Source organism: Tetrao urogallus, assembly GCF_951394365.1.
Source record: "Tetrao urogallus genome assembly, chromosome: Z".
In the NCBI taxonomy this organism is placed as follows: Eukaryota; Metazoa; Chordata; class Aves; order Galliformes; family Phasianidae; genus Tetrao; species Tetrao urogallus.
Window position 1 is genome coordinate 18,137,521 of NC_136816.1, and position 24,399 is coordinate 18,161,919.

The 24,399-nt window shown below is 42.9% G+C and overlaps 1 protein-coding gene across 1 annotated transcript in view; it reads right to left on the bottom strand.

Annotated features, from left to right (window-relative positions):
* Positions 1 to 205: 205 nt before the first annotated feature.
* The window catches only part of TRABD2A (TraB domain containing 2A), a gene marked incomplete at its 3' end in the record, with an annotated part of 80,881 nt that continues 56,687 nt past the window's right edge, over positions 206 to 24,399 (bottom strand). Inside the window, exons 4-7 of the mRNA XM_079548341.1 lie at positions 23,974 to 24,148; positions 9,718 to 9,808; positions 3,726 to 3,980; positions 206 to 401 (exon numbers count right to left, since the gene is read on the bottom strand). Of these exons, the coding sequence (XP_079404467.1) occupies positions 206 to 401; positions 3,726 to 3,980; positions 9,718 to 9,808; positions 23,974 to 24,148 (717 nt within the window). The remainder of the gene's footprint in view (positions 402 to 3,725; positions 3,981 to 9,717; positions 9,809 to 23,973; positions 24,149 to 24,399) is intronic.

The window sequence follows — 24,399 nt, forward strand, 5'->3', positions numbered from 1 at the left end:
CATTAAAATATCTTCTCCTGTATTGGGCAGGTCAAACCAGTTAATAGTGTTAATGATCTAGGTTCAGGAAAAGGAAGCAGTTTGAGAACACCCCACAGAATAGGTGTCCCACTCACAAAGTCTTCCATTTTTATTGTTATTTTTAACTTAAGTCTCTTGTTTGCTTTTTAAGGGGAGAGCCCTGCCGCTCGGCTCCCCTTACATCTCAGTGCAGCCTAATCATATGCATAGCCAAAGTCAGTAGTGAGAGCAGAAGGGAGTGGGAGAGCTGGCGAGAGCCACTGTGTCTGTGCGAGCTGGTGTCTGTGTGAGCGGGACTGAACCGTCCATGGCCCCGGGGCTGTGGTTCCACTGTGATGTAGCCATTGATGATACGGATACGGGGAGGAGGGTCGGTGGCACTGCAAGGCAAGCGAAGAAGAACGTCAGTCCAGACTTAGCCCAGAACTGGCTGAAACCTGCACACTGCTGGCTTCTGTGCCCCACTGCCCATCTTCTGGGCACCCAAGATGCTGGGCATGGTCTCTTACACTGGCTCCATGCTCACCAAAGTACTGTGCCTAATGGCAGAGACTTGCCTTTCCCCTTCTTCAAGGGCATGGGCAGCTCTCACACAGCTGATGTATACAGAAGCCCTAGCCCACCTAAGTGTGAATCAGTCTTGGGGAAGAACATGGAATAAGCTGAGGAGGGTGGGGACTGCCCTGAAACACTAGTAGTGCTCAGACTGATTGATCTCTGCTCTTACACAGGCAGGCAGGTGGGCAACGTGACAGCTTTCCTAGCCCTCCAGCTTGCCTTACAGCTAGGTAGAAAATAAGAACAAAACCACCTGTGCTTTAGAGGAGCATCCCTGCAGCAGAATTGCTTAGCTCAGCTCTACAGGAATGAGGCACCTCCTTTCAGCTGAATCCATTCTCCCCTACCAAACTTCTCTATGTGTGCACCTTAGCCTGGACTACACTCACCCCTATGCTGCTTGTTCCCTTCCACAGGTCAGGAATTACAAAGGGTTTAAATAACATCCCCTAAGAAGAGAAAGAGACCCTGATAGAAACACTTCCTAAAAACAGAAATGCTACAGGGAAAAGATCACAGTGTCTCAAAGTATCTCTGGTGGTACTGAGGACCCTGGGCTGGTGATGAGCATGAGCTGGGTGAGAGCTTACAAAATACTATGCTCCCATTATGGCAGCACATGGTGAAGGAGAGGACTTTTACCCTGCATGCTGCTGACACGAACTGCCCAGAGCTGAGTGAGCTCCTGCAGTGCTGCAGCGCAGGTTGAGGCTCAGAAGAGGTATGTGAGTCTCTTTTTGAACAACGATTAAAGCCATGAGTGATGCCAAAGCTACAAGGCTGATGTGCCCTCCAGGGCATCACGGTGCTGTGTGAAAATGGAATACAAATTGTGACAAAGTCAGGAGCAAACTTACCTGCCAAACACAACAGCAGGGTCATATTTCCTGCATATAGTCCCTAACTGTTGTGCTCTGTTTTTGCCTTATTTTGGCTAACCGCATAAAGCAAGAATGCTTTGGGAAATGAAAGGCAATCAGCATTCTTTTTTAAAAATTGTACCCTTCTGTGCGCAAAGGTCCCATAGGAGCTCTGAGCAGAGAAGCCAGCAGGTGGCACAGCAAAGAAATACAGCTGTTAGCTGATACACACATAGAGGAGCATGAACTAAAGCAATTCAGCCAAATCCACTGCAAAGTTGCATTAGGTCACTCAATCTGCATCTTTCACATTTCCAGGCGTGAAGTTATACGTGGTTCAGGCCCATGCATCAGGGATCTGGGAGCATTCCCGTGACAAGGCACCCAGGGTGCTCGTGCATCCAGGAGCCGGGTGTCCGCAGTGCCACGAGGTGGGGCTGTCCGCTCGGCACAGGACCGTGTGGGCAGCCAGATGCAGTAAGAGCCTAGCGCCTGAGCAGGTTTACAGCTCAAAGTATGGCTTAATTGGTAGAGGACAGAAAAGATTACAAACAAAAAGGAAAGGAGGCATTTTCTGCTCTCATATTTATCTCATAGTTTTCTAAGTTGTCATAATTAGCTCTGCTTCTACTTCACTACTGTTTTGCACTTGCAATCCAGTATGCTCCCCTAAAACATCTCCAATTCAGTAACAATAACACATGCTCCAATATTCTATGTCCTGAAGGCATGGAGGCTTACTTCAGGACACCCACTGATGCTCCTGAATTTCACAAGAATAACTGCATATGAAAAACAGAAGATGATGGTGTGCAGTTAGGGTGGGAGCTTAGGCTGATAAGGACTCCAAATCATTAGTTGGTGTTTCAGCTAAACAGACTGTCAAGCAAATAGCTGGTATCAACTACTTTAATAGAAGTAAATGTAGTCTGCGGGCTTTCTCCCATCCCTGGAGACGTTCAAGGTCAGGCTGGACGGGGCTCTGAGCACCTGAACTAGTTGTGTTGTCCCTGTTCATAGCAGGGGAGTTGGATCAGATGGCCTTTAAGAGACCCTTCCAACTCAAACGATTCTGTGATTAAATGTTACAGTAAAACACAATATCAGATGTATAATATCAGATCAATATAACAATTTGTTGAATTGGCATGTCTTGGACTGTGTACATGTCTGTCAGTGGGTACGCAAACCTCCATGCACATTTGTCTCCCCCCTGCACTTCGTTTGGAAGGAGGAGTGAAAATTGCCCTAAAAAGAGGGAAAAGAGTTTGATCTAAAAAGTTTGACAAAGGCTGAATGCTTGGAACAGAAAAAGAATCAAAAGCTGCTGCACCTGTTTGCACTGTGTAAGCACTGCATTACTCAAAGCAGTGGTACAGTTGGGACAAAGAGGCATGATACTCAGGACTTTGGGGACCAGGAAGAAATATGCTTTTGAGAGAGAAAAAATGAACATAGAAACTTCAGTTTAACAGCTACAGCTCTTTTCCATCATCTTGACCTTTTTGTTCATTTATAGCACCACAAAAATAACATGTTCTCAACCTGAACATGGCAGAGATATAAGAAGAGCTGTGTGTTACTTGACACAAGGTAAACATAAAAGTTCACATTCAGCCGCAGACCTAAGCATTACTTGTGAGAGAGGAGGCTTTTTTGCAGGCTGCTGTAATTCCTGTAGGGAGAAAGCTCTTCTGTGCGAAAACTGCCAGGAGGATGTAAACCTTTTCCCCACAACGTGCTCCATTTTTCATCTTAACTCAGTCGCACTTTGGGTTGTCATTCCCATTTCCAGATCTCTGGTAATGCCTCGGGGCTTGCATGTTCTTTAGCACTGGAAGAATACAGATACTAGAAATAATGTACACTGTTCAAATGCAAAGAGCACATATGCTAGACATGAGAGTTCCCGCATACGCAGCTGCTCTTGGGTAAAAAATCCAAGAGGCTGTACATCTACCAGTGGATCCAGTCATCTGTGATTAAGATAGGAACTATGTACTCACAATCCCTTGAGCTCAAATGTAAAATGTTTTTGGCAAGGCTTCCCTGCATGTTATGCCTGATTTTTCACCAACCTAACCCTGCAGGAAGAAGCAATTTCATCCCTAAAAGCACAAGCAGCCTTGAGTAAAGGTCTCTGCAAGAATCATGGTGAGGCGGGTCAGATCCTACACCCTCAGAACATATCCAGCTTCTGCAGAAGCTTGGCCTACTTGATTAATCAGTCCAAGCTAAAATCCAATTTGCATGCCAAGCCCACCTCCCCTCCCAGCCATTAGCTACCTTTCTTCAAAGCGAACCCATAGGTCATTAAACTGCCGCAGTCTTTGCTTCTTCTGCTGCTGCTTCTTCTTTTTGTACTTCCTCTCTACCTTCTCCAGCACATCAATGCCATCAGGTAGCAGCAGGTGAGGCAAGAGTTCTTCCTCCTCCTCTTTCAGGGTATGCAACGGCAGTGGGAGCTCCTGGGACACTACATAAGGGTGATGTGCTGGTGAGGACGATGAGAAGGCTAACAAAGTTTTGGGGAGTTTTCCGCTGGAAGAAGGAGGGAACGTGAATAGTGTTTAAATGGCTTTGAGGCAGAATCTTGGTACAGATATCATCAGGACACATACAAAACAAATGTTTCCTATAGATAGAAAAGTATGGTTATTTTTCTGCCTTGTATTCCTATTTCCTCTTCCTGAAGTAAATATTCTGATCAAAATATTTGTCTTTAATTAAAAAAAAACAACCAACTTTGGAAAAGAGGTAATTTGGATCAGAGAAAAAGATGCAGTCTGGCACAGGGTATAAGAGCAGTTGGGAATACCTTTGCATATCTACAAAGAGAGGAAAGAGGAATCACTTTCAAAGTCAGAGGAGGTCAAACCATACTCTTCTAATCTGAATTCCAGCAGAACACAGAACAAGGTTTCTTTCAGCAGTCCTGTCCTGATGGGGATAAAGGGCAGGGATGGGACAACTAAGGTACACCAAGAGCTAATCCTTGATCAGCGAATTTCACTTGTAGAGAAGGCAAGCCACAAGCTAGTCCACAAACTATGGTTTTGTTTGCAGAAATGCATCTTGAAAATGATTATCTTAGGAGGAAATGGCTCAACATACCATTAGGCAATCTTTTGGACCACTTAGTCTGCAAGCAACTGGCAGCATCAAGGCCACTATCATAGGGGAGGTGGTAAGAGGCTAAGTAATTAAGCCAATCAGCCAATTACCCCAAAGCAGATGTGAGCTTTGCATGCACTTATAGCTAACGCGAGGAAATAGGAGTCAGGCCTTTAGCTTTCTAGTTGCATTGGTCCCAGATTTAAAAATGTCTGGTTTAGACTGGCAGCATTATCTGAAAGTTCAAACATGCTGCAGTCGGGCTATAAGGGTACATGAGCTTTCTCACATGCCAAGACTGAGAAGCCTTTGGGATGGTCCCTGATAACTTTAAGGCCTTTGACATGGTCCCCATAATATCCTTCTCTCCAAATCAAAAGATATGGATTTGACAGGTGCACTGTTTGATGGATGAGGACTTGGTTACAAGATCATACCCAGAGAGTTGTGGTCAGTGGCTCAATGTCTGAATGAAGAAGTGCTGTTCCTCAGGGATCAATACTGGGACCAGCATTCTTCAACAGCTTCATCAATGACATCAACAGTGACATAGAGTGCAGGCTCAGCAAGTCTGCAGATGTCACCAAGTTGTGGGGTGCAGTTAACACACATGAGGGACGAGATGCCATCCAGAGAGACCCAGATAGACTCAAGCAATGGGACCAGCAGAACCTCACAAGGTTCAACAAATCCAAGTGCAACTTCTGCACCTGGGTTGTGGCAACTCCCACTATCAGTTCATGCTGTGGGATGTAAGGATGGGGTACAGCCCCACTGAAACGGACCTGAGGGTACAGGTGGAAGCAAGCTGGATATGAGCCAGCAACGTGCCCCCACAACCCAGAAGGCCGACTGTATCATGAGCTGTATCAACAGAAGCATGGCCAGCAGGGCAAGAGAGGTGATCCTGCCCCTCTGCTCTGCGCTGGTGAGGCCTCACTTGGAGTATTGCGTCCAGATGTAGAGTCCTCAGTACAGAAAAGACATGCAGCTGCTGGAGTGTGTCCAGAGGAAACTGTTTCAAGGGATGGAACACCTCTCCTACGAGGACAGGCTGGGAGAGCTGGGGCTGTTCAGCCTGGAGTTGAGAAGCGTCTGGGGAGACCTGAGAGTGGCCTTCTAAAGGGAGTCTGTTAGAAGGAAGAAGATAGACGATTCAGCAGGGTCTACTGTAAAAGGACAAGGGGAGATGGCTTCAAACTGAAAGAGGGGAGATCTAGGTTGGATACAAGAAATAAGTTTTTTACAGTAATGGTGGTGAGGCACTGGTACAGATTGCCCAGGGAGGCCAGAGAAATTCAAGGTCAGGCTGGATGGGGCTCTGAGCACCTGATCCAGCTGTAGTAGTCCTTGTACACTGCAGGGAGTTGGATTAGATGACTTTTAAGAGTTCCTTCCAACTCAAGTGATTCTATAATTCCATGAGCCCAAGAGATCACTGAGTCAAGAGCCCAGAAATGGCTGTCAGGGCAATTCTAACTCAGTTTAGTGTAAAGGGGATGTTTCAAAGAAACAACCAACTCCACGCTGATTACTCAAGCTCTGTTTCATAATACTTCAAGCAAGCAGCATCTCCCCACCCATATTACAAGATATGCAGCCTGCATGCAGTCTCCTATCCAATCTCAGCTTTCCTTGCCCACAGTTCTCTTCCTTGTTTGGAACAGAGATTCTATCTCTTTTCTTGTTCTCAAGTTTCTGCACAAACTTACTCAATTCACTCCGTGAACAACAGCACAACACAAATATTTAACTGATCTATAGACTACTTTTATAAAGATAAGAGACACAGAAGTTTGTTGTTGTTGTTGTTATTGTTTTTAACAGGACAAAGTTGAAGACTGGATTGGACTGGAACTCAGAAGGGTAACAAAAGAGTACAGACCATTGTGCAGAAACATGACTTCAGTCAGTGAAGCCTTCCCAGCATTATGGAGTGTTTCTTTTCTGTTTTGCAAAGTCATGGAGAGCAAGAGGTCCAGTATACACCTTTTGGCATGGCTGGTGTTTTGAAGCTATCTCATCACTGTGAACACATTTCCTTTATAGACAGTAAAGAAGATCAATCCTGAAAGAGGGTGAGATTGTGGGCTGCAAAATCAAGGAAGTAGTAGATGGAAAATGAAGAGAGTGTGATCTTATTTCCTGCAAGGAAAATCACATGTGGAGTGCTTCATGTGACAGAAACTGGTGCAGAAAGATTTGTGGGCTATTCACTCCACTCAGAATCCTTGTAATTGCTATAGCATTACTTTATCACTCTAAGGTGTCACGATACTTCAGCTTTCCTCCACAACATCTCATATCCCCTAACCTTCATCTTCTCTTTACTGATTGACACACATTCTGTTGTCTCTAGGGACATGATTTATCTCTTTAAAGACCCTCTGATTATGGTCTCCCGGTTCTCTTTTCTTTGATTTTAATTCACCATGTCTGTCTTTTTATTGGTGAAAATCTCTTGAGTGGGCACCACTACTCCTCCTCTGTAGATAAGACTACTTTATTGCCTGCAGCCTCCTGTACCAAATATGTGGCCAGGAGATGCTAAAATATTGCTATAGCCACAGCCAGGACAACCTCCAAACTGTATGGCCATCTGTTTATTTAGATACCTGCAGCCTCAGAGCACCATGAACAACAGATACTCATGTACATAATCTCTTCTGCAGCACTGCCTACAGGTGATTCTTCCAGAGACCCTTTGAGCAACTGCTAGAACAGGCACACAAATGCAGAAATGCTCTTATCTTTCCCCATGGATTCTGATGTACTCTTGCAATGGGTCTTTCTCCCACTTCAAATGTTCTCCTACAGATCTCACGTTTTTCTTGAAATTCTATGCTACTGCATCATTCAGAAATGTTATCACTTTTTTTTTCAAAGAAAACATTAAAGTGTTGTTTTCTTCATGTTGCTCACTCAGTCAGCTTTAAAGTCAAGGCTCCAGGAAAAACCTTCTGTTCAGTACTGCCCAGTAAAGTGTCTGAGATGCAATTAGTGACAAACTAAGTACTTATGAAGACACAGAAGGTGATGGTTGGACACTCGGTCGATATGGTCAGAAAAATCAGGTGGCTAGCTTTCCATCTCCCTGATGCACGAAGATCTAACCTTCCCACAGTCATCTGCCCTTGATCTCCTTACACATACCTCTTTACAGAGCAGCAGATTCATAAAATCGTATAATCGTGGAATGGTTTGAGTTGGAAGGGACCTTAAGGCCCACTCAGTTCCAATCCCCTGCTGTGGGCAGGGATGACGTTCATCAGCTCAAGCTGCCCAGTGCCCCATCCAACCTGGCCTTGAGCACCTCCAGGAGTGGGGCACCCACAGCTTCCCTGGGAAGCTGTGCCAGGGCCTTACCATCCTCTGGGTAAAGGATTTCCTACAAACATCTAATCTAAATCTCTCCTGTTTTAGTTTAAAACAGGTCCCCTTGTCCTATCATCTACGTGCCCATGGAAAAAGTCAGTCTCCATCTCCTTTATAAACTCTCTCAAATACTGTAAGGCAATGAGTTCCCCGGAGCTTTCTTTTTTTTTTTTCTTTTCTGGATCAACTTAATGTGCTTGTTCCTTCTTGGGTCTTGACTGTTACTTACACCCTCTCCTTTTGTCAGTCCCAGAGCCTCTTATCTGTTGCACTTCTGGGGCAAAAGGTAGGCTCTTCCTGCTCCTACCAGAAATTAGAAGATTTTGTTTATTCCCAAGTACATATTGAGCTCTCTTTACGTTTTAAGAAGCTGCTATAGCTGCTTTTAGGAATATCTAACCTAAGAAAGTTCTTAAAAACAAAAAAGATGACAAAAATTTGTTTTTTTATTACCACCATAAACACTGATACACTAAGTCGCCTAGCATTACTTCAGTATTACAGGATCATTAAGTCTTGTGTGGAAGCACAGAGGCTCTCTCTTTGTCAGATTACCTACCCACTGGTGTCAACAGCATCAGGGGATGCATGGATGTACTTAAGGGGATGTGTTTGGTGTAGATAATGCTTCAATGCAAATGGGCAATGTCAGTAATCATAGAAAAAATCTGGCCTGCCAGAATTTAAATTTCACAGTCTGAAAAAGGCAGCAGAAGTGCTGCAAAGAGAAAGATGAAGCAATCACAGCAGGAGAAGAATATGTGTTATTATTTTGCACTGCATCTTACTGGAGCCCCTGGCATAGCACAAGACTCTGCATGTGCCCCTGGACAATCCACATAAAAGAAAAAAGTCCAATGTTAATCCTAAAAGCCCCTTATCAGAAATGTGAGGAAGGAGGAACAGAGATGCAAGCACTGAGGGAGGGAGAACATTCCTGGTGCAGAGGATGAAAGGGAAACAGTAAAATAATTGAGATCAAGCCTTTTTTCCACTGTGGCCTTTTAGCAGTGCCTCTAGGGAAGAATGAAGATATTCTGAGGGATGCAAGGACACTTCTTTGGCAAGGGACTAGAGATGGGGGAGAAGAGCATTGCAGAGTCTAAGCTGGTGGCAGGTAGTTCAGAAAGCATAGGTAATCCTTTGCAGAGTATGGAGATCATTTGGCATTTTATAGCAACTGAGATCATGGAGATAGATAAAGGCACCCACTAATAGGCTGGGGAGAGGCTAAGGGGATAACTCAAAGGACAGCTACAAGACATACCGGAACAGCAAATATCTTGGCTTATAAATGCAGGAAAGAGCAGAGGATGTGAGAGCTATCACTTTTGGTGGGGACAACTAGAAAGAGACTAAGTGGACCCTAAGGAGCCAGATTCGAGGCTGAGAGTAATATGGAAGAATAAAAAATAGCAGTGTAAGAGAAATAAAGTATTAGAAGGTAAGGCAGCTGAACACTTAGGAGGAATGAAGGAACACAGAAGCCTGTGTGATATGAGACAGTGTCCAGATCTGCTGAACCAAGAATGCATATTCTATGGAAGTTACTTAAAGAGCTAAAACCTTAGAAAAAAAAAAAAAAGTCTGTTTTTTCCAAAAAAACATACAGGCCAAACCCAACAAAATCCTGTTTCCTATCTGGCCTTATGGAAAAGTAAGCTGCTTCAGTGAACAGAAGGAGCCCAGCTCACTGTTTAGTATAGTTTCAGCTGCTACTGCCTCTTTGTGACTGTTTACAAATCCGCCCTCCCAACAAAAGCTCAGCTGCAATAAAGGCATGCATTACTTGTTGATGGCTTGTCCAGCTGGGGTGTGCTCTACATCATACCCTTCTCTCCTCAAAACATCGATCACTGTGTTGTTGCCCATGAAGTGACCTGCAGTTAAGAGAAAAATGAAATCAGAACTTAAGAAACAAAGAGGAAGAGGGAAGGGCAGAAAATAGCTTCCTGATCATAGAAAGTGTGTCACATTCAGAGCATGCAGTATTTTATCACTTCACACACCAGAAACACAGGATCTCTAACAAGGGATTGTTGAATCTTCCCAGGCTCATTTAAGTTAGCACATTTCTGCATTTCTGAAATACAGGTGTGATTGAAAAGTTGCCTCTCATTGAGTAGACTAGTACATCCTCATGCTTCTGTAGATTTCTTGGTACACTAAGGGATAAAGCTGTGAGAGAACTGTTCAGGAGCAGCAACTAGAGTATGACAGGCAGTGGTTCAAACCTGGCCTCACATCTGTCCTCAACATTTGCATCATTCTAGCATCTTTACAGCATTAAGAGCACTAGATGATATGTCAGTCAACATCATTAAGAATTTTTAAATGATTAAGAACCACATAACCACAGACAACAAAAACGGCTCTGAAAGCCATTGACACAGGTCAACCCTTTGGGTTCTTTCATTATAAGCACTGGAGAAAAAAAAAAAAATCCAATTCAGTTGTGTTAACAGAAGTTTAGGAAGGACTTAGCTAGCTCTGCTCTAATTCTGTGATTTATGGCTCCACTCCATTTTCAGCCAGATGTAGTGGCTGTTCAGCCTGTAATTTGGCACCATAATGAACAAATGATTGCACAAGTGTATAGGGATTTTGAAGGACTCTGAATGCTCTACATACTGACTGACGTTTGCAATCACTCTAGCACCTCATCAGACAAGGCTGCTGAGAAGTAACAGAGACCTTGCACAGGCCCTTATAAATCTAGCTTTTTGAAAACATTTGTCAATTTAACAGCCTATATTAATTAAAATTAGGCTTGAACAAATGTCTTAATAAAGAACTCTCTTGCTTTTATAGATCTAAGCAGTGCTAACATTGGTACTTCCAAAAAAAAAAAAAAAAACATTTTCTGCTAATATTCCTCATAAATACATAAGAATTAAACAACAAGAATGCTTCCAACAGACAGGACATGCATGGAGATAGGAAGCAAAGTACAGTGGTGACACTTACACCAAGGAATTTGATTTTTTAGAGCAAAACAAGTTGGATGAACACAAGCACCAGTTTCTCATACACAACAGCAAAAAGCATTGTGAAATGTGAAATATCAGCTTACAGCATGATACTTGGATGGTATCACTTGAGCACAAGTATTTATTAAAAAAAAGCTTCTCCAAGAGCCTAAGTAATCAAAGTAATCTAGCTCAAACTAAACTTTTTAATGTAGCAATGCAATATCCACATAACTCACACCACATTTTCTCACCCATTAACTACATTTTCTTCAAACTCCTCAGTCTTAACTTCTGTTTTCATAAGAAGCAAAGCTTGACTTTGATGTGGACCTAATTTAACACTGCTGATGCCTGTTGCATGCTAATGTTTCAGCCTCAGGTCCTGTTAATATGTGGAAAGTGAGAGTTTTGTCATGTCAGTGAAGAGACCTGTTGTGGGGAACATTAGTGATTGGAATTAAACTTTGTAAAAAAGTAAAAGTAGCCACTGGAAGTTCAACATTAGGTTCATAAGGCACTGAACTTAGTTGTCATCTCTCACCTTTAACACAGAGGAGAAATACATGCAACAGAAAGGGGAGAGGTGATTCATTCACCATTCTCCACACTCCCATGGCTGCAGGCTTCAGAGAAACTGGCACTTTCAAAGCATGATTAATCCTCTTGTAAGAGTGATATGGGATAACTTACACACTGAGAAGTGCCTCTCTACTGGTGAGGACTGAAGTAATGCAAAGAGTAAGCTCAGACTAGATACCCATCTCAGTCAGGCAGCATTGAACAACCTGATTCCCTTCTGCAGTGGTGAAAGGAAGTGCCAAGGTTCTGAATTCTTATTTTCCTAATACAAGCCCTTCAGGAGAAAGGAGACAAGACACAAAGCAATCTACATGGCAATCTCTAGTGATAAATAACTATCCTTGAGCCAGTTTAAACACTTAGGGTCCCACACATTTCAAGAGAAAGTAACAGAACATCTGTTCACATCACACCATCACATTCACTGCCTCCCCCCAATCTTCAGTTCCTTTTGCTCACAGTAGCGATTTAGACTGATATTTAGGAAATGGCTACAGCATATGGACAAATCCAATTTCCATCCATGCTCTCCTGAAGCAGAGTCTTCATCTTTTAAATTTGACGCAGTCATAAAAAAATCTTTTACATCAGTGCAAGCTTTCACAGAGAGCCTTTGCAGTGCAGTAAGTTATACGTACATAATAAGGAATAAGGCAGTGCTAGAATTGTCTAAAACACAGCAGAACAAACGAACAAATCGTGTAAAACACACATGCATATAAATACATACAGGTACGAGATACAAAATTGCTCAGAAGACATGACCAATTGGGAAAAGCTCAGGTTGGGCACATTAAAGGATTATGAGATGTCAGTGTTTTTCCATCAAAAAGATGGGTTATCCATGCTCCAATAGACAAATCTGGCCTGGGGACAAGAGGACTTACAGGCTCAACCAGAGTTTGGTATAAAATCAAAATGTGATTGAAGGTTGAAGGTTTCAGGTACAGGACTTCTCTGATCTTAGGTAGCACTTTCACCCTTTTCCTGGGCTCTGAGATACAAAGAGCCTAGTGGTATGTGAGAGACCTGATCACTCAAAACAACTGGAAGAAAGACGAGAGAAACTGACCCTGCTATCAAGCAGCTAGAATGTAAGGGAGAATTAGCCCAAAGCCATATGATAAGGAGTAGGCCTCTTTCACCTGTTTTCTGTTTTAGCCTAACACGCTTGAATGCCCCTCTAAAGAAAAGCCCCAGGCCCTGTCCCAACAGAAGGCCTACTCTTTTCTTTCTATACACAGCCCTGCATTATCCTCACAGCACTAGGTGAAGAGATGCCTCTGAGAGGTCAATTTAGTTGGGCAGGGGGATGCAGAGCCAAGAATCTCTATTCTTCTGTTTTCAAGCTCAAAGCAAAACTAAGAAGCTGTTATGTGATCGGCTCAGCCATGCGCTCTGCTAGAGTGAGACCTCTGCCTTTAATCTGCATTGAAGGGAGATGACCTGCGGGGATCACAACAAGCAGTATGCCAGAACAGCCATGCTGTGAGTCTGACGTGCTTGCAGACTGGTCCATGTACTCAAACGTGCACTGAGCACTCCTGAATTCCCTTCAAAGCAGTACCTGATCTTGCAGAACACAACCTACGATTGTTGTCAAAGATTACTGTGAAACACAGGTCTCCTACTTGCAGCTTTTACTTCACAGGGACATTTTAATCTAGGCAACTGCTAGGTTTACTGGTTTCAGCAGAGACTTCTGAACTCAAATTTCGGAAATTGTGAGTTTTTAATGTTTACAAATCTTGCCAAATGAACAAGGAAATCCTGCACAAGAGAAGTTCAATTTCTGTTCTAGACTTTTTATTTTTCATATATTTTAAAACTGGAAAAAACTGTTTTCTGAATTTCAAACAAATGCTTTGGTTCCAGATGATATACTAATTTCCTATTCCCTCTTTTAAAGTCATGTAAAAGGGAAGGCCCTAAGAACACAGAATTCTTTATGTCTGAATGTGTTAGTAGAAAATCAGTAATTCCAAATTGCACCACATGCAGGCCAGGAACTCAAGATACAGCAGTACCCCAAGACAATAAATCACCAGCCATGCATATAAAGAAACAAAAACGCTTGTTAGGAAACCTGATCTGAATTGCTACTCTTCAAGAAGCGGTGGGAACAGCTACAGCACAAGAACATAACAACACAACCACAAAATGGTAGAAGTTATTCTAGCCACTGGGGCATGCTAAAGCAGAATGTTTATCTCTTTGACAAGCTGGGAGTTCTCGGATGGTGCCAGAGACTACACGGGTCGCTGAAACAAATATTTTCAATACTGCTTCAGATGTACAGCTCTTACAGTAATTTCAGAGCAATTTGAAATATTTTAGAATAAGCTTCCTAGAAATGCCTGTGGGAAGGATTACCTGCTATCTGCTTTTCTAGACTGCCTCCAAGAATGGCATAAATTTGATTAACATGCCTCAGAACAAGACACCTGTAGGTAGCTAGATTAAAATTACTGGTCTGAGGAAAAGGCATGATATGAGGCTGCTGACTATGCTATACATGAATAAAAAAAAGGGAAACTTCAGTAAAAATTATCACTTGACTGTGAGTCACAATAGACAGCAGCTTGCTCATCCCCTTCTGTGAGCCTTTCATTGGAGTACTCCTGCTCTTTCAGAGGTGGACACCTTACAAAGTTAAATGAGTTCCCATTAAACACTATAAACAACTGAGTAGGTAGAAAGTACTCCCTTGGTCAAATAGGCAGGGTCCTGCTAACAGAATGGTGTGTCCAGGCAAGAACCTTTACAGGCAGATTTTCCTCATCCCACTCCACGGTCTGTTATTTTCTTGCAAGATCTGAATTGGATGAAGCAAAATCAAATCTGCAGAAATAAAAGAGTGCCTCCCAAATCTTTATTAAGCCTTTTGGCCCATGGCCAATGGATACCTCATGCTCTTTCAGTGCTCTTTCAGTGACAAGCAACGTCCACTTTTCAAACGTTTCACCAAACGACCTGGTTTAGCTCCCATTGGACTAAGTGGGCAAAGAAGGAGAACCCAATCAAGCACAGGTTTTACTGACAGAGATTATCTGAAGCAGTCATACTACAGAAGCAAAATAAGAGAGTCCTCAGCTTTGTGTACCCATGTTACCACCAAACTTAGTTTCTAAGAGATCCTATGCAAAATTGAAAGTGGCTTTATGCTGTGGAAAAGAATGCTAGAATGCTATTATCCACTAGCAGAGATAGGAGGAGTTGTAGAGAGTGATCAGGTCTTCCCTGAGCCTCCTCTCTGGACTGAACAATCCTGGTTCCCTCAACCACTTCCCATAAGACTTGTGTTTGATACTACTGAGTATGATACTAACAGAAAGAAAAGATGCTTGCCAGGACCAAACCAACCAAACATACACTGAAAGAGATCACAGAATCATAGAATCATAGGGATTGGAAAAGACCTCTGGAGGTCAAGTCCAACCACCTGCTAAAGCAGGTTCCCTACAGTGGGCTGCACAGGAAAGTGTCCAGGCGAGTTTTAAAAATCTTCAGGGAAGGAGACTACACAATATTTCTGGACAGCCTGTTCCAGTTCTTTACCATCCTCACAGTAAAAAAGCTCTTACTAGTGTTCAGATGGAACAGTATTCCAGTGTGTACCCATTGATCCCTGTCCTGTCACCAAGCACCATCAAAGAGAGCCTGGGCCCATCCTCTTATATCCACCTGTTAGATATTTATAAGCTTTGTTAAGATCCGTCTCAGTCTTCTCCAGGCTGAACAGCCCTGGTCTCTCAAGGTCTCTCAGACTTTTCTCATATGGGAGATGCTCCAGGCTCCTCACCATATTTGAGACCCTCTGCTGGACTCTCTCTAGAAGTTACCCGTCATTCTTGAATCGGGGAGCCCAGAACTGGACACTATTCTAAATGGCACAATAGAGTGCCTCCCTTGATTGGCTGGCCATATTCTTTTTAAATACGTCCTATTCAAACTAGAAGAAGTAGAAAAGAAAAGCACTTATCCTTGGTGCACAGAAATCCAGGGAGAAATTTCACCATTTTGCTCATACATACATATGTGTATACCTTTTAAGGAAAAGTTGGGATGCAGAATATTGAGTAATTTTAAAGCAGATAGTTGTCTCTCCAGTGTAAAAGCCCACAGTCAGCACACACCTCTTTCTTCCATCAGTACTTTCCAAGTAATTAAAAGTTCAGGTATAGGAACACAAATCAAAGCCGTTCAAATACCATTCAAAAACACAGTATTCTTTTATGTGCAATGCTGTCAGGAAAAGGAACTGAGGAAAATTAAAAGTGGCCATGGTCCAAATGGTGTTGTAAGCCAGCTTAAAGCCTCCCCACATCTCAGGTGCAGGACCAAAAGTATGCTGCATCATAATTCTGCATATGTATAGGTCAAATCCAACACAAGCAGCTCTCCCATGCCCCCGTCTTGCTGAGAATGCATACTTCCAAACATACTGCTCTGACACTGCCACTCCTCTGCAAGCTGAAATATTGCTCCATCATCTAAGGCCAGAAAATAAGAGTTTGCTTTAAAAAAAAACCAAAACATTATTTCCTTCATATCCCCTTTTTAGTATAACACCTTCATCAACTGAACTTCACTACTCTCAATCCAGATGGGATTTCCACTGATTATAAGGCCAAATTTTAACCAAAGCTAACATAAGGAAATTTTTTCAGCATCATATGATACACTTTGTAAAAACAGAGTTACAAGAAATAGCTTCTGCTCAGGTGGCCTTAGCCATGAAGTCTCCATCTATGATGGCTTTTACTAAGAGTTTTCTACTACTGAAGTCTCAGATTCATTAGGCAAGGAGAGTTATGTGGCTGATTTTGTTAGCAGGCAGCACTACCTTACACAGTAAAGGAAGCAAAAACCACTGCTATGTCTGAGATACACCTCTCACAGTCACCTCTGCTACTGGACCTGCTCCTGTTCCACACTGGGATTACTTTCTCACAGAACAGGTATTAAGGACTTGAAATTCCACAAGCTTAAAAGCACATTACAATATCCCTACTGTTGCTACCCAGTAAAGGTAGCAACGGATAAATTCCAGCACAGAGAAGAAGCTGATGGTCACTGGACTGTCAGTACATGAACACAAAGAAAGCACAGCTGTTTCACCTGGTTGATTTTGACAGTTCCACTCATATGTTCAAACAGAGGTTTGCAAAAATGCAAAGCTCCCCTCATGTCAGAGATGTCAGGATAAATGCCCTTTATGTGAACCCTGGAGCTTTGGATGCTGATCCTGTCTTCACAAACTATCTATGCCCTTTGGGGTTGCTGTTCTAATGAACCCTGTCATTAGCATTCTGCAGGCTCAAAGAAGTTACTAAGGAAAACAGTCTCAAAGCTTCAGGCCTGTATCTGGCATTCTCAGATTACAGAGGTATAGGCACACCTTCAGGGACTTGGCCCTTCCGCTCACCCAAAGAGGCTAAAATGATGCTGCATTCCAAAGACAGAAAAAAGCGGGCAATCAGCTAGTTCTTTGTGCCGAGGGAGAAGCAAGGTGATCTGAAACAGCTCATTCAATCTGTTTTATCACTATTTCAGCTACCTGCTCCTCCCCCCATTTTTGTCCTCTTCCAGGATCTGCCAAGGTTCAGCTCCACTTGCATTTTTTCTGAGCTTTCTCATTATACATTTCTTTACACAAGTCCTTTGCACAAGGCATACACATGTTCATGTTTTCTATGCATCTTCAGTTACAAATCTGCTGATGCCAGGCGGAAGTTTCCGTGTTAGTTTCAGAACTCCCACTGAATTTCAAGGGCAAGTGATATGCCATTTACCCTGATTTTTCAGGTATAAACAACTACTTAGCTGGACTGAAACATCCTAAGATTAGCACTGTTAATTATTTTGTAAATACTGGTAACAGGTCTTTTCTCCATTCTTGTATTTTCTGGAGACCATAAATACACCTCCTCTTGCATAATTTCCCATGCAAAAAAGTAAGACAGAAAAGAACAAAAATAGCAGCAAACAACTGTACATGGAAATGACATCACCTTGAACAACGTTCAATACAGAAACTCAGCACAATTCCAAGTCATCCTGGAGAAGACATGTTGTTGGTTTGTTTTTTTGTTTTCACCTGTATAATTTTGAATTTTTAGGACGTAAGAAACAAAAGAAAAACACAACATGTATGTCCACCTGTTCAATGCTCTTGGCTCCTAAAGCTGACAAATATCCTTCATGACAAACATCCTTCTATGATGGAGTGACGGCATCGGTGGACAAAGGAAAGATGACCAATGTTATTTACCTGGACTTGAGCAAGGCTTTTGACATGGTCCCCCACCACATCCTCATCTCCAAATTGGAGGGATGTGGATTTGATGGGTGGGCCACTCGATGGATAAGAAACTGTTGAAAGGCCGCAGACAGAGGGTAGTCATCAATGGCTCTATGTCCAGTTGGAGGCCGGTAACGAGCGGCATCCCCCAGGGGTCTGTCTTGGGACCAGTGCTTTTAACATCTTTATCAATGACAGCAATGATGGAATCAAGTGCACCCTCAGCAAGTTTGCTGACCACACCAAGCTGAGTGGTGTGGTTGGCACCGTGGAAGAAAGGGATGCCATTCAGAGGGACCTCAACAGGCTTGAAAGGTGGGCCCAGGTGAACCTGATGAGGTTCAACACGGCAAAGTGCGGAGTACTGCGTTCAGATCTGGAGCCCCCAGGACAAGAAAGACAGGGAGCTGTTGGAGAAGGTCCAGGAGAGCCACAAAGATGATCAGGGGACTGGAGCACCTCCCCTACGAAGACAGGCTGAGGGAGCTGGGCTTGTTCAGCCTGGAGAAAAGAAGGCTGTGGGGTGACCTCATTGCAACCTTTCAATCCAGGACTGCCAAAGGATGATGGAGAGTGGCTTGGCAACCACATCCGCCAACTCCTTCTGCACTCCAGGATGCAGACCATCTGGCCCCATAGACTTGTGAGTGTCCAGCTTTCGGAACAGGTCCAAAACCATCTCACTGTGGATCTTGCAGGGCCTATTCTGTTCCCCATCCCTACCTACGAGCACAAGGGGCTGTGTCTAGGGAGCAACTAGTCTTACTTTAAAGACTGAGGCAAAGAAGGCATTGAGTACTTCAGCCTTATCCTGTCACTTACTGTGGTGCCCTCTGCATCCAACAAGGGATGGAGATCCTCTCTAGCCTTCTTCTTACTGCTGATGGATGTATAGAAATATTTATTGTTGCAAGTTCAGTTCTAGCTGGGCTTTAGCTCTAGCTCATTTTCTCCCTGCACAGCTTCACTATGCATTTGTAATCCTCAGAAGTTGCTTGCTCCCTCTTCCAAAGACCATACACTTTCCTTCTGTTTTTGAGTTCCAGCCAAGGGTCTCTGTTCAGCCAGACTATTCTCCTTCCCCGCTGGCTCATCTTCCATGACTTGGGGAAGCTCCTGCATCTTTAAGATAACTTCCTTAAAGTATTCACAGCCCTTCTGGGCTCCCATGCTCTCCAGAACTACTTCCCAAGGGACTCTCTCAACCATGGTCCAAAAGTGACCAAAGTCCTCCAAAGTCCAAGGTGGCAACTCCGCTGACTCTCCTCTGTGACTCAGTAAGGATCAAAAAATCTATCATTTCGTGATCACTTTGCCCCAGATGGCCTCCAACATTTACATCCATCAGAAGACCTTCTCTATTAATGAACAGCAGATCCAGGATTTTGCTGCCCCTTGTTGGCTCCTTTACCAGCTGTGTCAGGAAGTTATCTCCCATACACTCTAGGAGCCTCCAAGTCTGTTCCCTTCCTGCTGTATTATAATTCCAGCAGATGTCTGGGAAGTTGAAGTCCCCCACAAGAACAAGGGGTAGAGACCTTGAGACTTTACCCGTCTGTCTATAAAGTATCTTATCTACCTCTTCGTTCAGGCTGGGTGGAATATAGCAGACTCCCTAGATAATATCCGTCTTATTGGCCTTCGCTTTTATTCTGATCCATAAGCTCTCAACCTTACCATAACCATTACTGATTTCCATACATTTGCATTCTTTCTTAACGTAGAGAGCTACACCACCGCGTTTCCTGGTTTGCCTACCTCTTGAAAAGTTGGTAGCCATCAATCACAGCACTTCAGTTGTGTGAGTCATCCCACCACATTTCCACGACGGCAACTATATCATAGTTTTCCAACTGCACAATGGCTTCCAGTTCCTTCTGTTTGTTACCCATGCTGTGTGCATTAGTGTAAATATACGTGAGCTGGGCCACCTTTTGAGTGGGAGAAGCCCTAATACCCTCTTGACCACACTTGGGTGTTTCCGTAGTAACCAATCTCACATCAACACTTAAAGGTGTGTCATCCTCCTCTTTCAGCAAGACAAAACTGTGGAATCGTACTAGCACATCCCCCTCCCACAAGCACAGGCATGTTACATACAGGCTCCCTTCTAGTGACCCTGGTTTTACACCCATCCCCCTTCATAACTAGTTTAAAGCTCAGTCAATGAGCCTTCCCAATTCCCATCGTGAAATCCCTTTTCACTGGTAGAATAAGCTATTCTCATTGGTTGCCAGCAGGCCTGGTCTCATGTAAATTGAGCTGAGGTCAAAAAAAAACAAACCCCTGCTGGGCACACCAGGCTCAGAGACAAGTATTAATTTGCTGGCCCATGATGTTCAGTCCCTCATCATGCCCTATAACTGGAGGGATAGAGGAGAACATGAGTTGTGCTCCCAAACTCCTGACCAGTCACCCCACGGCTCTGAAGTCCTTATTCATAACCCTTAGGGAAGTTCTTTCTATTTTGTCACTGCCTACCTGAAACAACAACAGAGGACAATAAACTGAGGGCTGAACTGGGGAAGGAAGTTTCCTCCTCACATCTTTAACCTGGGCCCTGGGAGGCAGCAGACCTCCCATGTGATGGAGCAGGACTTATCTCAGTGGTGCACGCAGAAGGACGAGAGACAGTGTACACAAGAGGATACATGGAAAATTGCAGTTAAATGTAAGAAAAAGCTATTTTACGATGAAAGTGGTTAAATACTAGAATAAGTTGCCCAAAGAGGTTGTGGAGTCTCCATTTTTGGAGATGCTCAGAATCCGATCATATGCAGGCAACCTGGTCTAAATGACCCTGCTCTGGTGAGTTGGACCAGGTGATCTCCTGCCAGTCTCAACTCTTATGGTGTTCTGTGATGGTTCAGTAAGCAGGCAGCACCCTTGTAATTGATCTGTAAAAGTGCTAGAACTCTGCAGTGCAGTGGAAATATGTAGCCCTACCTATGTCAGTTTGCATCTCTGGATAAGCCATAAACATATACTGCTATTAAACTGGCTGATAATGGATTAAAAAGTGCCACCAGTCACTTTGGTTTAGCATTCAAATCTTGAATGCTCTACATAAAGTTCAGAGAAATTAAAAATGAACAAAGAAAGACTGCTTGCTAAAATTAGAGATCCCCAAGTTCTACAGGCAACAGTAAGTAAGTCTGGCTTGTTACCTCTAAATGTTGATTAAGTATAAAAAGCCCTGTCCACATTTAAGACAAAATTCTTATTGACTCCAGTGGAATGTCACGGGAATTACCTGTACCCTCTCTACATACATTTTTGTAATTCCCACCAACGGACTTGAGGCTTTCCAGGTTCCCACTTTGGCCAAAAGCAAAGTTTTTTGTTTGTTTCAGCATAATCTGTAATTTTTTCTTCTTTATTTTTTGTAAACTTAAATTACTTCCAAACAAAAATAGTTCCAGAAACGTACCAGTGAGATGTTTTAAACAGAACATAGGTGCAGCGTGTATCGCCTACTGAAATCTAGTAAGAACATAAAATACACTGGGCTAAGCAAGGAAACCTACTTCAGTGCAAATTGCCACATATAATTCCATGTAAGAAATCAACATCTGTAGTCATGCAGATAGATGAGGACCTGAAAGGATGTATCAGCTTTTCTTTCAAAATGCATTACAAATCTCTAACATGCATTAAGCCACCTGGCATATAAAATAAGGAATCAGCCTTGTCTGATTTTCCCTCATTCACAATAAAAATGTCAAGAGTATTTCATACATTAGGAGGTATTTATAACACCTCAGACATCCAAAAACCATGACCTTGTCTGGATAGAATTGATGATAAAAGTGTTTTTTCAATGATGTTTGGTTAACAGAAAAAATGAACCTTCATTGCAAAAAGCATATCCATTTTAAAGACAAAGAATGTGCCACTGAAAATCTGGTTTAGCCATAAACCCTTTGAAATCCTACTACTATTTAACATGGTCTTCTCCTGCAATTTATCAGTCACTGCTGGGAGATATTTTTTTCACTGATGGCCAAAAGAAGGAAAATCACAATGCAGTGATCACTCCTACAGTCTTACTCTTTTCTCTTCTATGTTCTGCTGCTTCTCATTCTAATTTGTCCTTGTGCTATCACATTCTTGGAGCCTTTTTCCAGTAATTGAACATAAGCACAATACTCAAGCAATGCTCAAAACTTGGCACAATTTATTAGTTCATTATTTGCTGGCTCCAAAATAAATCTTCTATAGAATCACCTATCACACAGCAATCTGAATTAAAAAAAAAAAAACTACACTAGCCTGCTGGAAAACAAAAGCCTGCCCTCAGATTTGCAAGGTGGGCTCACAAGGTCTCACAACTGTATAGAAATTGATTTTTTTCCTGCATTATATTGTGTCATATTACTTATCTAATTTAGGCAATTAATACAAAGCAAATGAAGAAACCCAGGTGCAAACAAACAAGGAGATAATGAAGAATTGTCCTGTTAAAAGTGGGTTCCTGCAACACAGCTCTTGCTCACATGTATCCACACATATTAGTGTTTAATTCCCCAATGTAAAAGGGGCAGGGGGAGGCTGGCAGTGCCTTTTAGAAGAGTATTATTAGAGTATTATCTTTATTTAGAAGAGCAGATGAGAATAGAGGCCAGTCTAGTAGCAAAGCCAGAGTGTAATTACAGACAGCTTCAAAGCAGATCTAGAGTCCCCAGGGAAGACAGTGAACCTATCTGGATTCAGAAATATGCTGAAAAAGCATGCCTGGTGGCTGGAAAGCAAGCCACGTGCACACTAGCCACTGATTGTATTCACGTGGGCTCAAGGCTCCAGGCAGTAATGCAGCAGCACAATGCTGTGCAAATCTTAACTCTGCTTTACTAAAATAGGCAATCAGAGGACTGGCTATCTTCAGTTGATGCAGGTGACACTCGGGACAGATGTATACGCTAATGAGGAATTTCAGATCAGCCGGGACAAGCATTAGAACCACATTAGCTACTGCAGTACAGAGCAAAGCCCTAGTCTCAACTCAGAGACCAAGATGTACATAAGCTGTGCCTAATTCCTGACAGGGATTTGCACAGAGCAGAGTGATACCATAAGAAGATAACACATTATAATCTTCACGCATGCCTTAACATTATCAGTCACACATCATTACCTCCCTGCTCTCACACAAAGGTCTCTTGTTAAGTTTGTAACCACAACTCCCTCCTGCAAGTGAGGACATTCTCACAGACTTCAAATACAAATGTTTTTACACTCTTCAAGTAAATGTTTTCCTTACCATGCCTAGATCTTTTATCCTAACCAAAGCAGTAGCCTCTGAAGCCAGAAAACATCACATGGATCCAGACAACACTTTCAGTTCTCCCTGTCTCCTAAGGACCATATGGTTAATAGTGGACAAAATGCAGTAACTCTATAGAATCAGAACCTACCTGGATCCTCACTTCTTCACTTTCTTGGAGCTAGAATAAAGGAAGACAGTCGTGGCAAACCAATCCTTTTCACATCCTTCATACATTGCTAGTCTAAACCAAGGGTGTTAACTAAGGGTGTTAACCTTACCAGGCTAGATATGCCACTGCATTTGCCTATGGATTCCTGCTGGCTGCTAAGAGCCAGATGGAGTATTTTTTCCCTAGATGAGAAAACGTTCTGCTCCAAAACAGAGACAAAATTCCCTTGTAGCTGTGAAAGCACAGTGAAGGAGGTAATGTTCTGCAGCAGAAAGAGAAAGAGAAAGGTGAAAGCCTGCCTCTCTCCTTCTATTTATAGGGTCTCTTAGTTTCACATCCCGTGGCACATCATTCTTTTGGATGGACTCTTCAAAGGTTTATTCAATTACCGGTGTAACCTCTTACTACCTTTCACCTCAGCTCTATACTTCTGACATTCTGCTTTGGTTGGCAAGAGTCTATGAGTAAGAGCTTTCGTGTAAGCACTACAGTTGCTTCAGTATCAATGACTGTGTATAGGAAAAAAGCAAACAAAAACAAATCTGTAACTATTAAATTTTGTAATCAACGCATAGCACAAGCTCTATGCATACTGGAGAAAGCGTTCCTAATATTACACAACTCTCAGAACAGAGCTGTGTCTTGTGTCCCCCACAGAAAAAGTACTGATCCTTCTCCAAACCAAGGCAAACACTTGTGATTCTAATGGACGTGGAAAGAATGTGATTAGTTTGAAGATCACCTCAATCACATACCAGCTCCAAATGCAAAAAAGAAGCTCTTGTCAGGGTATTCTTCCAGCAGCTCCTTCACCCTCCTTCCCATTCGCTCATTTCGCTTGTAGATGAGCTCCTGACGGAAGTAGCTGTCTATCTCTTGGGCAGTAATACGCTCATGGGCTGGCAGTGTAGCATTAATGAAATTTGGGACCTAAGGCAGAAAGAAACAAGAAGTCCTCAAAAAAGGGCCATTTATTTCAGACAGCCAGCACACACAGGCATTTTGCTCTATCACTGAATGTGGCAATGGCTTTGTTTCTCAAAACACATCCAATAGAATAAAACTCACAGAGGGCCAAAAAACAACTCTACAGACTTACACTGATGCACAGTGCCCTTTCTCTCAACACATCCTTTCATAAGTGAGCCAAACTATTATCATTATTTTATGCAAAGTGAATA